The 25,504-nt window shown below is 48.4% G+C and overlaps 1 protein-coding gene across 2 annotated transcripts in view; it reads left to right on the top strand.

Moving 5' to 3' along the window:
- Positions 1 to 25,504, top strand: part of NTRK3 (neurotrophic receptor tyrosine kinase 3) — a 749,187-nt gene that overhangs the window by 243,292 nt on the left and 480,391 nt on the right. For both annotated transcript variants that reach the window (XM_084817344.1, XM_084817345.1), the window contains exon 5: positions 21,409 to 21,566. In XM_084817344.1, coding sequence (XP_084673470.1) covers positions 21,409 to 21,566 — 158 coding nt within the window. The remainder of the gene's footprint in view (positions 1 to 21,408; positions 21,567 to 25,504) is intronic.

Here is a 25,504-nt window from a genome sequence, read left to right on the forward strand (position 1 = left end):
GCGTCATTAATTCACATTAGATAGTGTACACAATATGTCTGCCAGATGTCCCCCTACCTCCCAGAGATGCCTAGATATTGCATTATAGAAGGCTGTGACAAATGTCTTCCACTGGGATGCACATCTCTCTAGCTGTTGTTTTACTGGGACCTTAGACTACTGACCTACCAAACTTTGGGAGGGCATTGCTTGGAACCTCAGTGTGTCAGGTACCAAACCCCTGTGCTTGTACATCATCATGGGATGCTGTGGCTGTGGCTGTGGTCACAATGTAGACCAGAAGAAGTAGAGACTTGTTGATGGCTCTTCTCTGCAGCAACGGAAGTACTTTCCCTGCTGCTATATGTGAGACAGGCATGCGTATCCCCTGAGGCCTGCCAGGTCTGCAGCCTCTTGAATTATAGATAAAGCATTCAGCGCCACATGAGAAGAATAAGTGGACATGAAATCAATGGAGTGCTACCCTGGTGACCTGTTTTGTTGAGTTTTAGAAATAGTTGTGTGTCGGAAATAAAAGCATATATGTTATGTAGGATTCATCCCAGAGGATCATGGGAATATCTCATTCATCCTCACCTGTGATCAATAGAGCTGTAAGTAAGAAGTGACTTATGGAAGAATAAAGACCAGTCCTTCAAGTGCAAGTCAGTGTGTTTTCCCCAGTGAAACTTCAGTATATATGTAGTCAAGTCGTTAAATGAAAAAAAAAAAAAAAAGACTGATAGTAATGTTGCAGAAATAAAGCAACACCCATACTCATGGGAGAAGTCTGGTGAAAGTGCTGAAGTTGGAATTGATCATTTGTGCTAATAGCAGCTCAAAATTGTTCATGCCCTGGCTTCGGCTAATAGTTTCAAGGAGGCAAGTGGTTTGCAACATTGGATTTCTCTGCCACTCAAGGTCAGACTTGCGGTGGATCCAAGCAGAGAGCCCATAGCTCAGCGGCGGGACACTTGTTTCCGAGCATAGGATCTCCGGTTCAATCTCCATTGAAAGGATCTGGGATGACAGGGCTGGGCAAAAGATCCCTTGCTGACACCCTGGGGAGCTGCTGCCCTTCACAGCTTGGCCGGCCCTACCATTAGACAGAGTAAGGCAACCACTTCAGACAGCAGGTGCTGGAAGGGGCAGCAGCATCCCTCAGCCCAGTTCACCTCTGCTGGTGGACATAGGCTGTGTGTACCATGCAGCCAATTGTGCATTCCCTAAACTAACCTTCTGCCCTTGGATATGGTGGAGGACACTGTCCCATTGCCACTGTTGAAATAAAACTCGACTGCTGGTCCTGTTTGCTTCTGTATTTGGAGTGGGGGGGTGCTGTCTTGTCAGGCAGCAAAGCATCTTGGGGCAGCCAGGCCTCAGATTGGCAACAGTGTTAGGCTGTATCAGCTAGGGATGTACGAAAGTCACTTACCTTTCCGCGGATTATGTTGATGGTGAGGGGGGAGGCGTTCCATCCCTCCCCCCGGAATCCTCAATGGGGGGGAGGCAATCCGCTCCACCCCCCCCACGGAATCCTCCACGGCTGGCTGTGCTCTGCGGCAGCTCCACAGAGCAGCTGGCCAGGCCCAGGCCAGAGCTGCCGCCGCCGCCACACCACAGCCGGAGCCGCCGCCGGAGCCAGGAAGATCCGACCCAGGTAAGTCTCGTCCCGGGGGGGGCAGGGGGGGCAGACCGTTCCGCCACCGATTTTGGGGGGCCGAATGCGCTGGCATTCGGCCTCCCCGAGGTCTGTGGCAGAATTCTCTGACATCCCTATTTCCCCTTTATTTTCGCCGTCATAGTCTACGTAAATAATTATGTAGACTAAAACAGCCAAAAATAAGGAATGCAAATGGCGGCGGCCATAGCCGCCGCCATTTGTGTACGCGTTTGTTTGTTTTTACCCAGCCATGATAGGCTACGTAAATCTTTACATAGCCTATCACGTCTTGTAAAAGAAAACAAAAAAAAAACAAGACTGCAAATGGCGGTGGCAGCAGCCGTTCGGAAGACCAGCTGCCGCTGCCGCCGCTGCCAGAGCCACCGCCGCCCGGAACATCAGCCCCAGGTAAGACTTGTCCCGGGGGGGATCTGCGGGGGGGCAGGCCGTTCCGCCACGGAGTCCGGGGGCCGAATGCACTGGCATTCGGCCTCACCGAGATCCGTGGTGGAATTCTATGACATCCCTAGTATCAACCAATGAGCTGACTCAGGATCAGACAGTTTTATTCATTCCTAAGAGCCCTGCAAGTTGTTATGTTATTGAGCTGCCCTTGATAACTGTACCAATGCTTCAGCTGGTATATGGTGCTCAGCCACCTTCCTGATGGGGATGACATTTTGGGACATTATTTTGACACAAATTGGTTTCAAGACATGAAGTCCTAAACAGCTTGCACCCCTAAGCATAACCCAGAAGCTGCTTCCTCCTTCCCTGTGTCTATCACAGTTTGCTGCTGTTTAACTGTGCTTAGGTCTTGCTGCCTGGATTGGTTTCTGCTTCATTCTCTGAAATGGGACGGACAACATGGCAGGGCTTTCAATTAGCTCCACAAGCTAATAGGTAACATGAGAAGAGCCTTTCTGGATCGGACCAAAGCTCCGTTTAGCGGGGATGTGCAGATTTTTTTTTAAAAAAAACCCATTCTGTATGTGTTTCATGGATTGTCAGGTAGGGATGGGCAAACTTGCACTAATCCCGGTCATGGGCCACTCACTAGACCACCACTGGTCACCCGCTCCTGCTCACTGCATGCAGCAAGCCACCAGGCAGTCCTTAGGTGCCCAGCGAGTGGTGTGCAGCCACCTGATCTCTCAACAAGCTGCCAGTTGGCGTAAAAATGGTGGCTCAGCATTTTCGTAAAGGCCTATTTCTGCAAATTCATGCAAAATTACAGCCATAAATGGACCATTTACACCTGCGATTTTGTGTAAATGGCCACTTTACAGCCACCATTTGTGCACATGAGCATTTGCTAAAAAAGCCAAGTCACCATTTTTATGTAAAATGGTGGCTTGGTGAGGGATTGGGGATCCCCACACTTGCCTGACTCAGCCGGACCAGTGCAGGGACCTGTGAACTGGAATGGTGGGCGGGGGTAAGTGGTGGGATTCTGCTGGACTCTACACCCTTCCTGGACTTCTGTGACATCACTATTGTCAGGCATCTTTTATTCTGATGGAATCAGAATTTTTTAGGGATGTATGATAATTTCATTCCGCTCTTGCTAATGCACATTGGCAGTATTTCACACTTGTGCTAATGCGCATTAGCGCAAATCCCAGCACCTCCAAAAGTGAAAAACTGGTCCACAGAATCTGCATGACTCGAAAAAAGCTAGTCCAATCTTTAGGTTGCATTTACTGAATTTCAAACTCATTTGAATCCGTTGCGGATTTCTCCAACATCTTTACCGTCTAGTCTTGTGGACAAATGGACAAATCTGTCTATTTTAGTTTCTCATTTTTCCAACCTTTAGTTTGCTTTCTCCAGAACTTCGAATTGTTTTAAAAGAGTTTGCATGAAAATCCGTACCCCTTTTCATGCATACTGATCCTAATACATGGATTTTGTATGCAATTTTGCCAAACATACTCTTTTTTGCCAGCAATTTCCCTAATATGATGCATTGCTAGCGTTACTGTCACCAATAGATGCATGTCTGTATGCATTTTTTAAAATTATTATTATTGTAGAACTCCACATTTGGAGAAGTGCACATTTTGAAGGCTAACTGAGCTTTGGGTCACATATTGTAGGGTTGTTGAACCTCATGCAACCGAAGGGCCAAATTTAATTTCAGAGAAGCTGTTGGAGGCTGCATCACAGTGGTGGGCCAGGCCAAAGGCAAAAGGGGGCAGGGCCCAAACTACCAGAAATACCAAAAAATGCCAGCATATTTTAGCTTAAAGTTCATGGAGTACAATCCTATGCCCCCTATGCAGTGTCGGGAGGGACATAGGATTCTTCAGTTTCCTGGATACGAGGTCAGAGACAGGGCTCCAACCCCATAGCCAGGAAATTATGCTCCCCTTCCTCTTCCTCTCGTAGCTGGTGCAGAAAGAACTGTGCCAGCTATCTCTCCACGCTCGGTAAACAGAGCATGGAGACGGTGGAAAGGGGGAGTTCCTGGGGGTGGGGAAGCAAGGAGACTAAGACAGCTGGCTTATGCCTTTTCCTATCGCCACCCCAGCCTCCTTCCCTTCCCCTCCCCAAAGCTTCCACTAGATGAAATCACCCATCTAGCTTAAATGCAGCATGGGAGGTGCAAGATGCCTCCCGCTCTGCATAGGATACTCAAAAGCCCCTGAGTTCGGGGGGTTACGAGTACCCAGGACACAACCCTTAGGATTGTGCCCCTACTGCCTGTAATTGAGCCTTAAGAGAGCCATTTCAACTTTTTTAGAATGGGGAAAAACTGCACAAAGCCAGGAAATGACCCAGTGATTGTTGGTTGGGGGGAAAGGGAAAGGGCAAAGGGAAAGGGGAAGGAGGTGTGGCCTTCTGGGGAAACCCAGAGGGCTGATTAGGACCACAGATGGGCCAGATTTGGGGTCAACACCCCTGACATATTGGCTCAAAAGTGCAAAATTAGGTAAGATTGCATCAAAGTGGGAGCCCAATGAATTTCTTCCCCATTCCAAATCTGGTTTTCCACTGTGGCCAAACAGAAGCTCTCAGGATATTCATAAGGAGAGTGTAAAGGTAATAGCATCCCTGCAGTGTTGTTCCACTGTACCTGGTATATTCCAAATTATACTGCCTATTCACATGGAGATTCCATTGAGCCATCATGGATGGTAGAAGTTGAGAGATGGAACCTCCTCCATGAATGCTTCTTATGGCCTTTTTAAAGCTATTTCAGCCTTTCTGCATTTTATGGTTGTGATTTTCAGAAGCCAACCATGCATTGCATGAAGATCCATTCCATCCATCCATCTATTATAGTTTTATGCTTAATATAGTAAAATCTCTAAGCTGTTCACACTGAAATGCATTACTAATACTACATGAAAAGCAATACACAAACACTATAAAATAATAACTATTAAAAAAAATCACAACAAAGGCAACAATAAAATAGGGCAGTGTCATATTCCCCTACAGGTCAGGTTGATCCTGAATGTTTTCAAGACACATTTGAAGATTGCCACAGTTTCTGCCTCTCAAAGGATATGTGGGGGAGTGTTCCAGAGTGTAGGTGCCACTACAGAGAAGGCCCGCTTATGTGCTATTATCTGTTGGCATTCTGTTGGCTGTGGAATGACCAAAAAGGCTTCCTCTGAAGATCTCAGAGGTCAACTCAGTGTATATAGACGAAGGTGGTCAGCAAGTAGCCTCTTGCCTGTTAATCCACTATTACTTATCAATTTCATTAGCTGACTTTGAGTTTTAGTATTATGTGATGTAAGGCTGGTTCCAGGTATGAAGGAGCCTGGACCAAAGTGTCATTAGGGGTTCCTTCCTATCGGTGTCTCCCTCCCTCTGCTGAGCCCACTTTAAAAAAAAAACCCTGAGAAAATCTATCTATCTATCTATCTATCTATCTATCTATCATCTATCCATCCATCCATCCATCCATCCATCTCCATCTATCTGTCTTAATGGTGCTCTGGCACTGAGTGGCTTTCAGCCAACATCTTGGCTTTGCCTTCCTTGCCAAGAAAGTAGAGTAATTTTGGAGCATTGTGGGGTACAAAAGATGGTGGCCACTGCAAGCACATGACAGCCACCATGTATTTTTGTTTGTTTGTTTTTAGAAGTGGCCATCTTTTCCTCCCCATAGTGCTCTGAAATGGCTCAACTCCTGGGGCACTGGGGCAAAGACAAGATGGTGGCTGGAAGCAACTCAGCACTGGAGTACCCCAACTTTGTTAAAGGTACATGGTTGTTTGTAAGGGGGGTCAGAGCAGGGGTCAGAAGTGGGCTCTCCCAGAGTATTTAGGCCTCAAGACCAGGCATGATGGGATGTGGAGTAGAGAGAGGTCTGTCTCCATGCCATGCATAATTTTATAAACTTTTGTTTGCTAGTGGGGGGGGGGCTATGCCAAAATAGTGGTCACATTCCCCAGCTTCTGATAACAGCCAAGCTGTTGCATTATGCCCCTGTTGAAACTTCCAGCCAATCTTAGAAAGTAGCCCTACATTGAGTGGGTTTCTTCTATGGTCTCTCTTTCACCCTATTCCCCTGGGTTTCTCTGATTTCTCTTTCTGTTTTCTCTCCCATTCTTTCATCTTGTCTACCTACTGGGAATCTTGTTGGAACTAGATATTAGGTTGGCAACATTTTCAGCTTGAATGTACAAATTAAAATGCCGTCTGAATGTGCTTGCCCTTTACAGGAATAAGCTGTGCTAAATAAGTCTCCTGAGGAGGAAACTTCCAGCTCAGATTTGGCTACAGCTCAGTAATGGCTCTTAAGCAGATGGCCACAACCAAGAAAAATTAATTTCCAGAGGGTGCTAAGAATAGAAGAGAATTAATGCCTCCTACTTGGAAATTCTTTCGAAGATGTACCTTTTGTAGAGAAATCCACATGGTCTGCTCAGTCTGAAATCAATGCTATGCCTAAGGATGGGCACACCAGCCTATGGTAGGGTTGACCATCACTAGGAAATCTGAATCCTTTTTGGCTTGATGGAGATCTGCAGTATTTACAGTACGTCTTCCATTGCATCTGTAAGGGAGCAATCCTATGGCTGGTAGTCAGCAGCTTGACGGCCATAGGATATGTCAGTTTCTGGGAATCGACCTCGGAGCCAGTGATCCAAGGTTCGTTCCCTGAGAACTGACCTTTTCCCCCTCCCCCACTGCCTCGCAGGCTGCTCAGAATGGCCCTGCACTCTGTGCTCAGAAGAGGAGCATGGAGCAGTGAAAACAGGGTGTTCTGGGGGGCGTTTTGGGGTGGAGAAGGCAGAAGTGCCGGTGCGACACATCCTATGTGTCGTCTGGCAGCCTCCTGCCCCTCTCTGCCTTCCTGCAGCTAAACAGCTGAAATTGGCTATCTAGCTGCAGATGCAGGGTGGCTGAAGCATGGAGGGGATGATCCCCTCTGTGCTTCTCCTGCCTTGCATTGGATAAGAGGTCGGTTCCAACTTTGGAGGCGGCCACCTATCTCCATAGGATTGTGCCCTAAGATGAGCTGCAGGCTGTTCCCTGAACTCCAGGAACTATTCTGCATGGGGCGGCAGGGGGGGCAGAGGGATTTTCTGCAATATGTGAAAATTTCTGACCGATATGCACAACTTACTGCTAGATTTGCACAAATTGTGCAAATGTAACTGTAATTTGTATGATTTGTGCAAATTTGTCCATAAATTGCAAAAATTGCTTAGAAATGTGCATAAATTTCAGACCGGCAAAATTCCAAGAATATCTGTCAACTGGCTTGACTTGCTGCTGATTGACTTGGCAGCTGCAGAGGGAACTGAAACAAAATCGGGGTAGGGGGAGCCTAGAAAACTCTTCAAATTCCACCCACTTAAGAGATTTCTCCATCATCTGTGGAGGTGAGGGCATGGCACACACCTGCCTTCACTCTACACTGATGATGGGCTAGCTGGAAGTGAGTACAGCTGGGACATGTGAGGTTTGTGGTGGCAGCTGAGTGTACAGCTCTTCTCCACCAGGATTTCAGTGCCAAGCAAAGCAAGCAAGCTAGCAGCAGCAGCAGGGACTGGAGAAGTAGCAGCAGGAACACCATCCACCTTAAGGGAGGTTCGACGAAACAGTGAGGAAGGGGGAGCTTCTAAGAGAAGTTAACAAGAATTTGGTGAAGCGACTGGCCAGTGTTTGTGTGATAGACAGGAAGGGAGTTGAGAGATTCTGGATTCAGGGGTCCAGTGGCAAGCCAAATTTGGAAAGAGACAAAATATTAACATCAGCATTCTTTGGAAGGGGTGAAAAAGAGGCATAGCAGAAGCAGTTGAAGGACAAGGGGTTATATCAAGTTTTTAGAGTTAGTTAAAACTGTTGCAGGAAAGTCCTGTTGATGAGCTGGGCTTCTTAACCCTGCTGGAAGGCTGAGAAGCCCCCCACCCCCAGCCAAGGCCCAGGAACTCTGCTGATCTGCTTGGAGTAGGAGTGGGCAACTTGTGGCCCTCCAGGGACTGTTGGATTACACCTCCCACCAGCCCTAGCTACCATACCCAATGATGATGGAAGTTGTAGTCCATAGACGTTACTTGGGCCACAAGTTGCCATCCCTGACTGGAGGATTTACGCTCCTTACTGAGACTATTCATATCTATAATTGGTCATATATCATTGAACACATTATATTCTTTCCAATGCCCTGGACAGGGTAATGCGTGCAGTGGGACAAAAAGGTTGCTACCTGAACATTCTCATTCATATATAAATATATATTGATAGATGATGGATGGATGGATGGATGGATGGATGAATGGATAGTTTTTGCTCAGAAAACATACGACCATGCCCTGTTTGAAACTCCAAATGTGATCGCGAGGACATGTCTGCTGAAAATGTTCGTAAATTGCGAAACATGTGCTCGCATTCATCTCGTTCCCAGTTCCCAGTTTGATTCGTGCAAATCTCCTAACTTGTGCAAATTTCCTCAGTAGATGGAATCAGCCCTGCTTTACTCTATGAAAGAAAGTTGCACAAATTAGGGAAAACCTGCACAAATCTCCTGTTCGATCGCGGCTTGATTTACACAACTTCCTGACCGCACGGAGCGAATAGCAATCACAAACACAAACAGGAATTGGTCACAAGATAGGGATGTATGAAACTCACTTACCTTTTCATGTAATTTTTCATGGTGGGGAGGGAGGCGCTCTGTCCCTCCCCCCCCAGAATCCTCGATGGGGGGGAGGTGATCCGGTCCGCCCCCCCGGAATCCTGTCCGGCCTGCTCCGCTCTGCGGTAGGGGTGCACGAAAGTCACTTACCTGATGTCGCAGCTTTTCGCGGTGGGGGGAGGCGCTTCGCTGCTCTCCCCCCAAAGTTCAGGCCGGGGGGGGAGGCTTCCTGCCTCGCCCGGCCGAAATTCAGGCCGCGGAGGAGGCGCCTTGCCTCGCCCGGCCGCGAAATAAAAAGTAAAAAAAAAATGCCCCCGTGATAGGCTACGTGACGATTAACGTAGCCTATCATGGCTAGATCTGCACAGTCAGCCGTGATAGGCTATGTAAATCATCATGTAGCCTATCACATTTGACTTAAAAAAAAAAGCGCGTACGCAAATGGCGGCCCCCTTAGGGAGCCGCCATTCGCGTTCCTTATTTGGTCGCTGTAGTCTACATAAATCTTTACATAGGCTACGGCGAAAATAAGGGCAAGGCAAATAGCATTTCCCTTATTTTCGCCGTAGTCTACGTAATCTTTACATAGACTACAGTGACCAAATAAGGAACGTGAATGGCAGCTCCCTATGGGGGCCGCCATTAGCCGTACGTGCTTTTTTTTTTAAGTCACCCGTGATAGGCTACGTGACGATTTACGTAGCCTATCACGGCTGACTTTGCAAATCTAGCCATGATAGGCTACGTTAATCGTCACGTAGCCTATCACGGGGGCATTTTTTTTTTTTTAGTTTTATTGGAATGGCGGCAGTGGCAGCCGGTCGAAAGATCAGCTGCCGCCCCCGCCCCTGACGAAGACCCGATGAACCGCCGCTGGGACCCGCCGCCGGGAGGGACATTTGTGAAAGGTAAGTCCCATCCCGGGGGGGGGCGGGGGGCGGGGGGGTACAGAGAATTTCTCCCCGAAACTTCTTCGGGGGACCGAACACGTTGGCGCTCAGCCCCCCGAAGTTTCGGGGAGAAATTCTCCGCCAACCCTACTCTGCGGCGGCTCTGCGGAGCACCCGGCCAGGGCCGTCCGCAGCCGGATTTCTGGCCCTGGATGGGCTGCTGTGGACGCAAATGGCGGCCGCCATAGTGGCTGCCATTTCTGTCCAGCCAGGCTACCATGATAGGCTACGTAAGTATTTATGTAGCCTATCATGGCAAGCCCCCCCAAAAGGAGAACAAACCAGCGTACGCAAATGGCGGCGGCTACAGCGGCCGCCATTTGCGTTCTCTATTTTTCACCATTCTATCCTACGTAAATATTTACGTAGGCTATTACAGTAAAAAAAAGGGGAACGCAAATAGCGTAGTGGGCACTATTTGCATTCCCCTTTTTTTCACCGTAATAGCCTACGTAAATATTTATGTAGGATAAAACGGCGAAAAATAGGGAACGCAAATGGCGGCCGCCGTAGCTGCCGCCATTTGCATATGCTGTTTTTTTTTGGGGGGGGGGTTAGCCGTGATAGGCTACGTAAATACTTACGTAGCCTATCACAGCTGCAAGGATGCCAGTGGCGGCCGCAGCAGCCCGGCCACGGCCAGCCAGGAGACCAGCTGCCGGAGCCGCTTCGGCCACCAGAGCTGCCGCGGCCACCGCATCTGCCGCAGCCACCACATCTGCCGCATCTGCCCCAGGTGAGTTCCATCCTGGGGGGGTTCCGCGGGGGGGTGGGGGGACAGGAGGCCATTCCACCACGGATTCCGGGGGGCGGATTCTAAAGAATCTGGCCTCACTGGAATCCGTGGCAGAATTCTCTGCCATCCCTATCACAATATAAGCAGTGAGACAGTGTTTGGAGAATTCTAGTAGTCCTGAACATCGATTTTTCACCCACTCCTGCTTTTTAGACCTCATCATGAAGTCGTCCTCCAAGCAATATCGTAACCACAGCAAAGGGGAAAATGCTTCTCTGGCATGCCAGGGACACTGAAAAAAACCCTGCAAATATGGGGAAACAAGTATCTAGGTTTTCTTAAACATACACACACACACACACACTGAGCCCCAGCCAAGTCCCTTAAGTAGCAGAGGACCAGTTCCTCTGGTGGCATGCAGCATGTCCTGTAAAATCCTGGTAGTTAATTTGCACAAAAGTCCCCCTGGGTATTGCGATTAGGACACATTACATCACTGACACTGCTGGGGCAGGCCACTGGTAAAGTCCACCCTCGAGGCACACTGCTGTTATATTATTCATGGGGGAGACTCATGCATTAAGAATGATCTGAGAAGGCTGCACTTTATTACTTACAGTTCTGCCCCTGAAGTGCTACGACGGCAGATTGCCTTGGCAGCCCAGTTTCAGGGAAATGTGTTCACACCGATTCAAATTTCCCCATTGGAAACTTCCATGCCACTAAGCCAGAGCCCTGGGCAAGCCCGTGCAAGCAGGGAGATGGGGGCTGTACTTAGAGATGTGTGAGGATTCAATTTTTGCTTGAAAAACATGCAAACATATCCTGTTCGAAGCCCCAAATGTGACTGCAAGCACGTGTCCACCGGAAATGTTTGCAAATTGCCGGACGTGTGCTCACGCTTGATTTGTGCAACTTTCCTAATTTGTGCAAATGTCACTTGCAGGCTGCAAGCCTCGCTTTAGTTAATGGACGAAAGATGCACAGATTTCATGTTTCATCACTGCTCGCTGTGTGCAATTTTCCCGGTTGCACTGAATGAGCAGCCATCACAAATGCAAACAGGAATTGCATCGAGACAGCTTTGGGAGAATCCTAGTGATCTTGAACATTGCCTCTTTGTCCATCCCTCCTCTACCTTTGCATGAACTGTAGCCCAGTGTTTATTATTATTAAATTTTATTTATTATTAAATTTATTAATCGCCCATCTGGCTGGTCACCCAGCCACTCTGGGCGATGTACAACATACAATAAAACAGTTTAAAACAATAAAATTCTACAATAAAAACGTTTCCTAAAATACCCTAACCCACCCCAAATGTCTGCCTGAACAACCACATTTTTAATGCACGACAGAAGCTCATTAAAGAAGGGGCATGATGGAGTTCCCTAGGGAGGGAGTTCCACAGAGTGGGGGCCACCACAGAAAAGGCCCTCTCCCTCATCCCCACCAGTCTAGCTGTCCTGGCTGATGGGACAGAGAGAAGGCCATCTGAGGCTGATCTTGTTAAGCGGCCTGTCTGGTGCTGCTGGAGGCGCTCCTTAAGATAGGCTGGGCCGGAACCATATAGGGTTTTAAAGGTCAAAACCAACACCTTGAATTTGGCCCGGAAAACAACTGGTAACCAGTGCAACTCCTTCAGCACTGGAGTGATGTGATCTCACCGGCGGCTGCCTTTAATCAGGCGAGCCGCCGCGTTCTGTACCAGCTGCAGTTTCTGAACCGTCTTCAAGGGTAACCCCATGTAGAGCGCATTACAGTAGTCTAAACGAGAGGAGACCAGGGCATGTACTACCGATGGGAGCAGATGGTTGAGAAGGAAGGGGCACAGCCGCCGTATCAGATGGAGTTGATACAGGGCTGTCCGGCTCACAGCTGACACCTGAGCCTCCATGGACAGCTGGGAGTCCAAAATGACCCCCAGGCTGCAGACCTGATCTTTCATGGGTAGCCATACCCCATTCAACACCAGGTCAACATCCCCCAGCCTCCTCTTGTCTCCCACCAAAAGTACCTCGGTCTTGTCAGGGTTCAGCTTCAGCTTATTCCTCCCCATCCAGCCACTCACCATCTCCAGACATTTGGACAGGGATTCTATGGCCAACCTTGGTGAAGATTTGAACGAGAGGTAGAGCTGCGTGTCATCCGCATATTGATGACGCTGCATGCCAAACCTCCTGATGATAGCCCCCAGCGGCTTCACATAGATGTTAAATAGCATCAGGGGAGGATGGAACCCTGTGGCACCCCACATGTAAGTGGCCACGGGTCCGAAACCTCCTCTCCCAGTGCTACCCTCTGGTACCTGCCGGAGAGGAAGGACCGGAACCACCACAATATGGTGTCCCCAATGCCCAACCCCTCCAGGCGGTCCAGGAGGATACCGTGGTCAACGGTATCAAAAGCTGCTGAGAGGTCGAGGAGAACAAGGAAGGAGCATTCACCCCTATCCAGAGCCCTCCTCATATCATCTACCAAGGTGACCAAGGCCGTTTCTGTCCCATGCCCAGGCCTGAAGCCCAACTGAAATGGGTCTAGAGAATCAGTTTCTTCCAAGTGTGCCTTCAACTGCATCGCCACCACCCGCTCAATCACCTTGCCCAAAAATGGCAGATTTGAGACTGGGCGAAAGTTGTTCAGAACTTGAGGATCCAAGGAGGGCTTCTTTAAGAGCGGTCTTATCACTGCCTCCTTGAGGGCTGATGGCATCACTCCCTCCTCAAGGGAGGCGTTCACCACCGCCTTGATCCCCTCACCCAGTCTCTCTCTGCAGCCCATAATGAGCCAAGATGGGCAAGGATCAAGTAAGCAGGTGATCGGCTGTACAGATGAAAGCACCTTGTCCACTTCATCAGGAGGAAGAAGCTGGAACCGATCCCACAAAACCGGTTTGCCACAGGCCGCCTCTTGCTCACTAACTGTATCCGCAGCATGCAGAGTAACACACCTAATCTGATCAATTTTATCTGCAAAGTGCCTTGCCAAGGCCTCACAGGAGGCCTTAGAATGCTCCAGTGGTTCCGGAGCCACAGGACCGACCAGGCTCCGGACCACTTGGAACAGCCTCCTGGGACAGCACTCTGCAGACGCGATGGAGGCAGCATAATATTCCTTTTTTGCTGCCTTCACCACCACGTGATAGGCTGAAGATACAGCTCTAGCCCGTGTCTGATCGTCTTTGGAGTGAGACTTCCGCCACCGGCGCTCTAGCCGTCTCACCTCCTGTTTCAGAGCTCGTAACCGTGGATTGAACCATGGGGCAGTCTGAGCCCTGTTCAGGGGGAGAGGGCATTTCGGAGCCACCTGATCTAATGCCCCAGTGATTGCAGCATTCCAGCCACCCACCAGGGTCTCGACCGAGTGGCCGTTGGCATGCCCCAGAGAATCCCCAAGCGCGTTCAGGAATCCATTTGGATCCATAAGACGCCTGGGGCGGACCATTTTAATGGGTCCTCCACCCCTGCGGAGGGGTTGTGGAACCGAGAAGTCCAACGTCACCAGATAGTGATCTGACCATGACAAGGGGGTGGTGGATATACCCCCGACTTCCAGATCACTCCCCGCTTCTCCAGAAACAAACACAAGGTCTAGTGCATGACCGGCTACAGGGGTGGGCCCAGTTAGAATATGGTGCAGCTCTCAGGAGGCCATGGTCTCCATGAAGTCCCGAGGTGCTCCTGTGAGGATGGCCTCTGTATGTACGTTGAAGTCCCCCAACACCAATAAGTTAGGAGACTGTACACGCACATCAGAGACCACCTCAAGCACCTCGGCCAGGGAGTCAGTCGTGCAGCGGGGTGGACGGTACACGAGCAGAATCCCCAGACTGCCCTTCGGGACCAACGTCCAGTACATGCACTCAGCAACCTTGGTCTCCCGGAGAGGGGGTCTGGTGAAGACCAAGGACTCTCGGTAGATAACAGCCACTCCCCCTCCCCGATCCCCAGCCCTCGGCTGCTGTGCACACGAAAATCCGGCTGGACACATGGCTACAAGGGTTGGAGCAGCAGCCTCGGCCAGCCAGGTCTCCGTAATACATGCCAGGTCTGCACCCTCATCCAGGATCATGTCATGGATGAGGGAGGTTTTCTGGGTAACAGACCTGGCATTGCAGTGTTTGAGAAACCCTCTTCAGATGACAATCTGGAGCCTTCTAAGTGAGATGTCCCTGAGGAACAAGTTGCTTCGGGTGATCCTGGGGCTAACCATGAAGGTCCTTGGCCCTCAGGACAAAGGACTTCAGATCTTCCACCTCAATAGGTGGAAAGACCTGATTGTGATTCAGAGGGGTATGCTTAGTCATCATGCAGCCCCTGAGAACACCAGTGCCTGAAGGTACAGGCTCAGACCATGGCCAGGTGAAGAAATGTCTGTTGCCAAAAAGGCCTTGTCAGGAGCAAGGCCCTCCTCATGAGTAGACCATTTGCCAGAGGGCCTGTAATGAACTGCGACTGAGCCCTGGGTGGGGCTCAGGAAGTTCTGGCAATATAAGCCTTCAGTATTAACCTAGCCATTGCTGGAATCAACATCTTCTGCCAGCTTCCTTGCTTTGTAGCTCTTAGCTTGCTCTGTGACTGAATCTTCATGCTACTGACCTTGGACTCCTGTTTGACTCTGCTTCTTGGACTGTGTATTGCATCTGACTGCTTATCTATATGTAGATCTTAGCTGCTCCTCCAACCTCTCTTTTGGATCTCTCCCTCTTGCCTGGTAAAACTGTACCTTTGACCATCGCCTGTTTCTTGACTGATCCAGCCATCACAAGACAGTACTAGAGCATATGCTTTGCATGCAGAAGGTCTGGGCTGTGAAACATCCTTGTGAGAAAGGTGCTGCCCTTCAATGTAGATCATGAGTGTGGAGTCTGGGCCTCCTGTAGATCCAATGTAGACCATGCGTGTGGACTCTGGGCCTCCTGGAGATCCAGTCTGGCATTCCACATTCCCCCAGTTGGCCATGCCCTTTCTTAAATCATAGTGCTATCATGACTTACAGGAATAAAATGGAGTCTGCTTCTGCTTCCCTGATGTGGTCATGGGGGGAAAGGGCTGGGCTGGGCTGTGAACATAAAAAAAGAGCCCTGCTGGATCAGGCCAAGGGTCCATCTAGTCCAGCATTCTGTTCACACAGTGGCCAACCAGCTGTCGAGTGGGAACCCACAACCCAGGCATGAGTGCAACCACACCCTCCCACCCATGTTCCCCAGCAACTGGTGTACATAGTCTCATTGCCTCTGTTACTGACAGTGGGGCCCTGAACTTTGGCCCCAACTTGGACTTTGGTGCCAACAAGATCCAGCCCTAGCTGTCCTAAGCTCCATAGCATAGCCCAGAGTCAGCCTTGAGGTTCTGTATTCCTCAAGGACAAAAGGAAGAGGAGGAAAGGAAAATAAATGACAGAAGAAGTTAAAACACAAACAAAGGGAAACCAACAATATTGCCACTGCTTTTGAGGTACCTTTCCTAAACCCCACCAGAGAACTCTTTAAAAACATTTATGTATGTATGTATTTACTTATTTAGTTATTTATTTAGCAGCGCCCTATTTCTAATCTTCCCTTCCCTTCAATATCCAAGTGATCTGTTTTGGCTTTCATATCTCCTCAAGGGATCTATCGCCTTGCAATTTTGTAGGGAACTCTCAGTACTTTGGGAGGAAAAAAAAATGCTGCCAGTGATAGAGCTAATAGTGGAAGGGGGAAAAAAATCAATAATAATAAAAAAAAATATCAGTATATAAAATGCATGTAAGTGTCTTTTAAATGGAGTACATTAAAACACAGAATTCCCATCTGCCCTGCCCAGCCAGGTCAATGGGGTCTAACAGTACACAGAGCGAGCTTCTTCATTCAATTAAAATGCATGATGGGTTGCAGGTTGCCTCATGTCCCTGAGCAGTGGGAGCTTTGAGTCAATGTGTTAAGACAGAGTATTATAGATAAAGCCTTCCCTTTATTGAGCACGTCTGAGCAAGGAGAGGAGGGGACAAACTCCATGGAAAACTCTGCACAGGATCCTCGCATAACCCTACACCTGCTGAGGTGTTGAGAGCAAACCCCGCTTCAAAGAAATCACATATTTGAAGAAAATACGCTTAAACTTAGTAGGAGATTGTGAACCCTGATCTCTCCTTCCCCTCCATTTTTTTTTTTTTAATCTCTATGTTGCAGCTAGGAAGGGCTGCAAGGTGCAATAGGTATAATCCTTTAGATTAATCAACCTATGTTTTAGTTGATTAATGTGTGCACAATCCTATATGTATCTACTCCAGTCCCACTGAGTTCAGTGGAGCTTACTTCCATGTATAGGATGGCAATCGTAAGGGCAAACTTTGCTTGTTCATTTCTTATTTTTGGAGGCTAGTTTGGTTCTGGTGTGAAATAGGAAAAGGAAACAGAAAATGTTAAACATGCCCTAACAATGAGAGGTAACTTTTGTTCTATTAAATTGTAAGTTACCTTTCACTCATTTCAGCAAGACATTATACAGTACCTAGACAGTAATATTGAAAATTATGTAATCAATGTATTTCTCAATTAATTGGTGAAAAGGCAAATCATCAGTCCACTAAAACGTTTAAATTGTTTGTTTTACATGGTTTCAACCAATCAAACCCTTGTTCTTAGAAATTCCTATCACATGAGGATGTTGGGCAAGCAAAACAGTTTCTAGGCCTGGAGATCCTTGGCTTCCAAGAACTGAGAGGAACTGATATTACTTCGCCATACTTCCAGGGGGGATACAAAAGCTGGGGGTGGGGGGGGGGGAGTCTATACTTTTATCTTGGTTGCTTGAAGATGAAGGGAAGTTGAAACTTCCCCATTTTCACTTCAAATATAATTCAAGTGGGAAAATCAGGGAATCCGATGAAACGTCTCATGCAGATGCACCCTTTAAGGATGTCATGTAGTCAATCCAGGTAGCCAACACATGGGGAGAAATTGGCATGAACCTGCCTGTGTATTAAAATCACAGCCACATCCAGAAATGCTGGGGCCCTTGGCAAAGGGCTTTCTGGTGGGCCCCCTCCAGCTTCCATGTTTGCAGGAATTGGTGGCTAGGTCCAGAAACCACCACATCGATGTCTCACAATACCCCAGAACAAGATTACATCAGGGCATTGTGGGAAATCAAGATGGTGGCACCTGGATCTAGGCACTTTTTCAAAGAGGGCTGCACCAGCTGGGTGGGGCCCTGGCAGCTGCCTGAGACTGCCTAATGCTGGCACCATGCCTGATTAAGATCTCCTGCTGAGGCCTTGTTCTGTAGGTCCTCACCTGCACAGGTGAGGTGGGTACCTACTGAGGACAGGGTCTTTTCTTTTGTGGCAGCCAGAGTTTGAAATACCCTGTACAGTTGCATTTTTAAAAAATTGATTCATTTATTAAATTGATATACCACTTTACACAAAAAATGGCACTCAAGGTGGCAACATCAGGTTTGTATACATTGTTCATGGTTAGACACCATGTGGAACCATTCTCTTCTTTCAAGGTGGATTGCTTCCATGTGAACCTGCCTATTTGTTGAAGCCACCTTCAGAAATCCTGCTTCAGGTGGCCCACTTTCAAAGCTTAGGTGGCGTGTGTGTATGCAACTGGAGGCAGGACCTTTATTGTGATGGCACCTCAGGTTTGGAATATCCTTCCCAAGAACATTTATCTGGAGCCAACTCCAATGAATTTCATGTACCAAGTTAAAACGCATATTTGAGTTATTTAAGAAAAATAACTGATGATTTTGCTGCTGCATTCCATTGTTGGCTGCTGGTATCTTTGTTCTTTTATCACCTTTCAGATCAGGGCTAAGGAACACCTAGCCCTTGTTCGACTACAACTCCCATCTCCCCTCACTATTGGCTATGCTGGCCAGGGTTGATGGGAATTGCAGTCCAACAACATCTGGACGGCCACACCTACTCCACCACTGTTTAGACCCACCTATCTACTTTATTGTGTGTGTTGTTTTATATCATTCCTGTAAGCCACCTTGAGAGGTTCTGCTGAATTAAAAGGCAGGGTAGAAATACTATTGATAAATCCAAGTATTTAATTTGTGTTGATGTTGTCCTCATTTTCTGGGCCTCCTTCTTTCTCATAGATTTCCCTTTGTAAAGTAGGACAGATGGCTGCCATAGGCACCCACTAAGGCCAAACTAAACAATCTCCTAATTACACATTATTGTTTCCCCTGCTCTCCTGCAAGTGCACATGGCCCCAATTCAGATCAGGACCATGGCATTTTGGGAGAGGAGTGTTTAGGCATTCCTAAACCCTGTCTGGATGTGCCTGATCTGGTCTGATCTCGGAAGCTAAGCAGGGTCAGCCCCGGTTAGTACTTGGATGTAAGGATGTGGGAGAATTTCTCCACGAATCTCCGGGAGGCCGAATGCCAATGCAATCGGTCCCCTGAAATTGGTGGAGAAACAGTCCGCCACCCCCCCGCCACCCACCGGGATGGGACTTACCTTGCACGAATGTCCCTGGCACTGGCGGCTCCCGGCGGCGGTGCGGCGGCTGGTCTTCCGACCAGCTGCCGCCGCCACCATTTCCCAGTAAAAAAACAACAACAAAAACAAACATGATAGGCTACGTAAAGATTTACGTTGCCTATCACAGCTAGATTTTCAAAAAACACCGTGATAGGCTATGGAAATCCTTACGTAGCCTATCATGGCTGACTTTGGGGGGAAAAAAGTGCGTACACAAATGGCGGCGCCCATGGGCACCGCCATTTGCGTTCCTTATTTGGGTACGTGTAGTCTACGTAAACATTTGCGTAGACTACGGCGAAAATAAGGCCAATGCTATTTGCGTTGCCCTTATTTTCGCCGTAGTCTACGTAAATGTTTACGTAGACTACACGTGCCCAAATAAGGAACGCAAATGGCGGTGCCCATGGGCGCCGCCATTTGCATATGCGCTTTTTTTTCCCCCCAAAGTCAGCCGTGATAGGCTACATAAGGATTTATGTAGCCTATCACGGCTGACTGCAGGGACGCAAACGGCGGCAGCTATGGCCGCCGCCATTTGCGTCCCGGCAGAAGACGAGATTCGTGGCCGGAGGGATGGGGCGCCTCCCCCCTGGCCAGAATTTCAGCTGGAGGGACGGGGCGCCTCCCCCCCGGCCAGAATTTCGGCGGGAAGGGATGGGCCGCCTCCCACCCCACCCAGAATTTCGGGGGGAGGGATGGAGTGCCTCCCCCCCACCGCAAAGCAAGCTGCAGGATAAGGTAAGGGACTTTCGTCCATCCCTACTTGGATGGGAGACTGCCTGGGAATCAGGCTTCCTGCATTGAGCAGGGGGTTGGACCCAATGGTCTTGTAGGCCCCTTCCAATCCTACGATTCTATGATTTTTGTCTGGACATTCTACTTTTCTTTCTTTTTTAAAAAAATAAGGGGTGTGTATTGGAATCAATGGAAGCTTCCCTCATTTTTGAACACCCCCCATATGGGAGATTTTGGGATGAAAATGGATGGGGGGAGTTTAGACCCTCCTCTCCAAAAGCACCAGGAGCCCAATCCAAGGAGGGGCCACAGATACTTGCAAGAGTGTAGGGGAAACAATCACTCATAGCTCCACCGATCATGATTAGGAGAATGGTTACTTTGGCCCCGAGTAGAGATGGTGCGAGTGTCCGGCTGGGGCTCAAAGCCCAGCAAGAAGTTGCCGGTTTGGCCCCCCAGACAGGACACGAGCTCGTGGACTTGAGCTCTTGCCCAACTCGTGGCATACTGAGTCGGGCAAGAGCTCAGGCGCCTGCTCCCTCATCAAGGAGAGGGCAAGAAGGCAGAGCCTCTCCTCCTTCCCCTGTCTTTGCTACAGTGGCAGTAGCACAGGGCAGTCTGGTCATTTTCTGTAAGTTTTCCTGGCCTTACGGAAAATGACCAGCTTGTCCCTTGCTGCTGCTGCTGCAGCAGGACGGATGGAAGAAGGACACACCTATCCTCTTCCCCACCACCACCTGCTGGAGGCCAGGGCAAGAGGCTGGAGGCTGGCCACCCAGGTCCTTCTTCCCCATGCTGGCCCTTGACAGCCAATGCAACGAAGAAGGGCAATGGCATCCCACCACTCTTGCCGTGGTCTCCTCTAGAGAAGGCCAGGGTGAGAGGATGGGGGCTGGCCTCCTTCACCCTCCTTCCCCACGCTGGCCCTTGACAGCGGGCGCAAGGAAGAGGGGAGGCTTGCACAGCTTGTGGGAAAGTGGGGCAAGCAGGGAAGCTCACTGAGCAGGCCTGAGCTGCACGAGCGGGCCTGGGCTGGTTGAGCTCCCCCCACCCCAGACAGAGATGGGCTCATCCATCCCTGGCCCCTAGTGTCATTCTGGGAAATTAGAACGGTGACTAGATAGTAGGGATGTTGGAGAAATCCGCAACAGAACCAAATTAGTTCAGATTTTGATGAATCCGACCAGTGGATTCTGCAACAAGCCGGCTTTTCCCTGGTTGGGCTGATTCCACCGACTTGTGGACTGTTTTCCTAACATTCCTGATTTTGCACAAATTTCATTGTAGAAAAATACATTTTTTTTAAAGGCCAAAAATGCACATTTCCCAAAAGACTAAAACGTGACAATGCACATTTGGGGAGGTTTTGTGCATTTCTGGGGGGACCTATGCATTTGCGCACTGCACAACTAGATACAGCTGCCCATTGCTGCTTGGAGTGGTGGTGCCACAGCCAAGTTGGCCTACCAGGGCCCACTGACAGGGGAAGGGGCCCTTATCAATATTGTAAGAAAACAACCACATTCATTTCATCTCTTTTGTCTCCTGGTTGTTTGTCCTCTGCATCTCTTTTTGTCTCCTGATTGTTTTTTCTCTTCATTCTCCACCACTTCCTTCCAAGCAGTCTCTGACAACGGGGAACTTCATCGCAATGCTTCCATGAAACAGAGAAGCATTTTTGTTCTTTACTTTCTCTTCACCTTTTTTTTTCTTTCTCACAGTCTCACATTCTCTTTCTGTGTAGGAGGTTAGATGGAAATAGTTTCAACTGCAGCTGTGATATCCGTTGGATCCAGCTGTGGCAGGAGAAAGGTGAAGCAAATATGCAGAACCAGGACTTGCGCTGCATGAGTATGGAGACTAATCAAATATCCATAAAGAAGATGAACATCAGCCAGTGTGGTAAGGAGAAGGGTGTGGGGTGTGTGTGGGTGAGCTACCTAATTGGGCACCTGCAGTACATTATTATCTTTCCCTCTCTTTCTGATGCTCAGGCTCTAAGGGTTGTTGCTTATGCAGCTAAAATAGCACCACTGCCCATGCACCAGAGGGAGGTATCAGCAGGCCTGGTGGAACTCCAGTGTTTTCAGAAGTACCCTCCAAAACCCCACACACCTAGAAAGAACCCATGGGAAGGGGTGGGGAGACTGCAAATGGAGCCCGATGAAGACATTGGTACAGAATACTGACTGATGGAGAAAAATGGGACATGGAGAGTAGTTGGAATCCTGAACAAGGGCACTCCATCCTGCAACGTTTTGTTGTAGATCACACTTGTTATCATTATTTATCAATCTGGACTGATGTGCATGGAGGGTTACAAAATTATAAGAAGGCAGCTGCCTGCCCCAAGGAGCATACACTCTTTAAAAGCATTACTAATGCATATTCCCCAGCAGCGTAAGATTAGCACACACATGCACACACTGTTGCTTCCTTTCCTAGGGTGCAATCCTATGAAGATAGTCAATAGCCTCTGAACTTGGAGGCTGCCGAATATTGAAAGCAGAGCTCCTGGAACATGGAGGCATCTTCGCCTCTGCTCTCCAGCCGGACGTTTCTGCCAGATGGGCAATTTTGCCTGTCTAGCAGCGGTGCTTTGGCGGGGAAGGAAAGGAGGCTGGGGCAGCTTTAGGAAATGTTGTATAGCTGATGCCCCAGTCTCCTCCTCTCCCTGCCTGCAGGAACACCCCATTTTCCTGTCTCTGTGCTCCATTTCTGACTACAGAGGGGTAGCCTGAACTGTGCTGGCTGCCGGGGGTGGTGATGGCAGGGAGCACCATTTCTGGGCTCCGAGGTCGGAGCCCTGTTTCTGACTTCACAGCCCAGAAATGGAGGAATCCTATGCCTCCGTCCACCTGATGCTGTCTAGTGGCCATAGGATTGTTCCCTCCATGTGTTAAGTTTTGAGTGGCCCTTTTAGGTTTCCTGTTAGCACTGTGGTCCATTTCTTTTCTTTTGAGTTATCACTAGGTTTGGACAAATCTGTCAAATTCCATTCTGGCCAGTTTCTCATTTTTCCAACATTCAGTTCATTCTGTGCCATGTCTGTATCTGTATGTGAATTTTTGTTGTTGTTTTTAAGTCCACATGGAAATTTGTATGTATTGTGTCATGCACATGTATCTAAATAAGTGATTTTTTGGTATGCAATTCTCTAAATGCATTTATTTTTATATGCACTTTTCAAAATATACAAGGGGGGATCAAGCAAATTACTATAATAGAATGTGGGCTTATGTACACTTTCCCCTTTTATGCACATTTTTGTCTACAGTTTCCCCATTGCACACTTTTTTTTGTGTGTGTGCATTTTTGATTTGCAAATTGCTTATCAAAATGCAGAATATATATATATATACATACATACATATATATAACTATTGCCATACCACTACATTCCAATTTGTGTGTACATTCAGGAAGTGCATATTTGGTACATTAACATCAAAATGTGAACCCATCAAATTTCTCAGCCATCCCCATTTATAGGGATGTGCGATGCCAGGAATTCTGTTCCATTTAAGCCTGACTGGATTCCATGGTGTTTCCATTCCGGTACGCAGTGGTGGACTATAACATTTTTTTTCCAATTCGGGGGGTGGGGGGAATACACATTTTTGGGGGGGTTCTGTCATTTCAGCACATTGTAAATTGTGTGCAATTGGGTGGGGGGGAACTTAACATTAATGCAAAAAAAAAAAAGTTTTGAAAAAAAATGGTGATCTTGCAGAAGTGTGCACAATCGCAAGTCCACTGGTCCACTATGTGTTATTGTTGTTCAGTATTTAAGTCATGTCTGACTCTTCGTGACCCCATGGACCATAGCACACCAGGCCTTCCTGTCCTCCGCTCCCTCCCAGAGTGTGCTCAAATTCATATTCATTGCATCGGTGATGCTATCTAGCCATCTCATCCTCTGCCGTCCCCTTCTCCTTTTGCCATCAATCTTTCCCAGCATCAGGGTCTTTTCCAGGGAGTTTTCTCTTCGCATTAGGTGGCCAAAATATTTGAGCTTCAGCTTCAGTATCTGTCCTTCCAATGAGCACTCAGCATTGATTTCCTTTAGGATTGACTGATTGGACCTCCTTTCAGTCCAGGGGACTCGTAAGAGTCTTCTCCAGCACCACAGTTCGAAGGCATCAATTCTTCGTCGCTCAGCCTTCCTTATAGTCCAGCTCTCACAGCCATACATTGCTACTGGGAAAACCATAGTTTTGATTATACGAACCTTTGTCAGCAAGGTGATGTCTCTGCTTCTTACTATGCTGTCTAGGTTTGCCATAGCTTTCCTCCCAAGGAGCAAGTGTCTTTTAATTTCATGGCTACAGTCACCCTCTGTAGCCTTGTGATACGTTCCATAGGGTTTTCTTGGCAAGAATACTGGAGTGGGTTGCCATTTCCTTCTCCAGTGGACCACATTTTGTCAGAACTCTCCACCATGACCTGTCCATCTTGGGTGGCCCTGCACAGCATAGCTTATGGCTTCACTGAGTTACGCAAGCCCCTTCGCCACAACAAGGCAGTGATCCATGAAGGGGTCCACTATGTAGCCCCACAGACACATATTCCCCTCTTGTAAATATCCTTGTTAGTTTCATCCTCTCCACACACTATTTCATTTAGCCCAGAAGAACCATATTCTGTAGTTGTCAAAGAACGGGTCAATTTATTTGACAAGTCCTCCACTTCGGCGCTTCCCAAGCAAACGGGGTGATGTTATCAGAATGGCAAATGGAATTGGCTGTGTGGTGCCATGATGCCTTCATGCTATCTGTGTGATTCCCTAGCATGATTTGCTAGGGAAATCATGGGGCAGGAGGAAGTAGCCCCATCCTCCCAAAATAGTGCAGGAGAAGCAGAAGAGGGGGGAAGCAAGTGCTGCAAATTGTTGTCAATAGTAGCAGGAAAGAAAAAATCTGCTTAGGCTTGGGGGGGGGGGAGGCTCTCTTCCCCCTGCAGCCTGTCTTTTACCTTGAACATTCTGATGAAGAAGTGAAATGCAGCCCAGTAACCATTTATGGTGGCTTACCAGTGGCATGATAAATGTGCTTTTGCGGAGTGCCTGGGACTGCAAAAATAGAAGGGTTCCCAGGAGGCCATAGCTGATGGGCTGACTTGGTGGAACTGTGACTCTTTGGCAAGCTTAGTCTGTGTCAGACTTAGTCAGAATAAGTGTATAACAGATCCTGATATGTAGTTCTATCTTTTGCGTTTGCTTCCTGACTGCTTTGCTGAGGGACATTTTTAGGGCTTTTCCGTTCAACCCATTTGCACTGAGGTCAAATGCACTGCATCTAAATCTGTGAAGATAATTTCCTATTTGCCTCTTTAAAAGTGACAATGTAAGACATCCTGCAGCTTGCTCTCCCCATTTCCACCACTGTCCATTCGGCAGTGAGTTCAAGGCAGAGGCAAGATTCAAGGTGGAGGCTTCCTCAGTTGAAGCTCAGCCCCCCTAAGCCACTCTGCCAAATAAGTAGAGATAGAATCATAGAGATGGGAGGGATGTTGGAACTCGTATGGTCCAATGCCCTGTTTGAACCAGGATCTGCAACTCAGGATGCAACTAGGGCATCCCTGGAAGAAAGGCTATGGGGGCCCTTAGAGACAGTTTCAGAAACCTGGAGAAAGCCTTCAAAGGCTCTCAGTAGTCTGAAGACACTTTAGCACTATATCAACTCAACGCTGTTGACCTCCATTGAAAACAGTAGTAGGGATGCATGAATGAGTGATGTTTGAGGCCACTGGGATTCTCCAAATTTCATTTTGCTGCTTGTTTCATGCCTTATTGCTGTTTGCGGGTGCTGCTTGCTCTGCACAAGTGTGAGATTTGCACA

Source organism: Heloderma suspectum, chromosome 11, assembly GCF_057233095.1.
Source record: "Heloderma suspectum isolate Gila_16-S chromosome 11, 16-S_ref, whole genome shotgun sequence".
NCBI lineage: Eukaryota > Metazoa > Chordata > Lepidosauria > Squamata > Helodermatidae > Heloderma > Heloderma suspectum.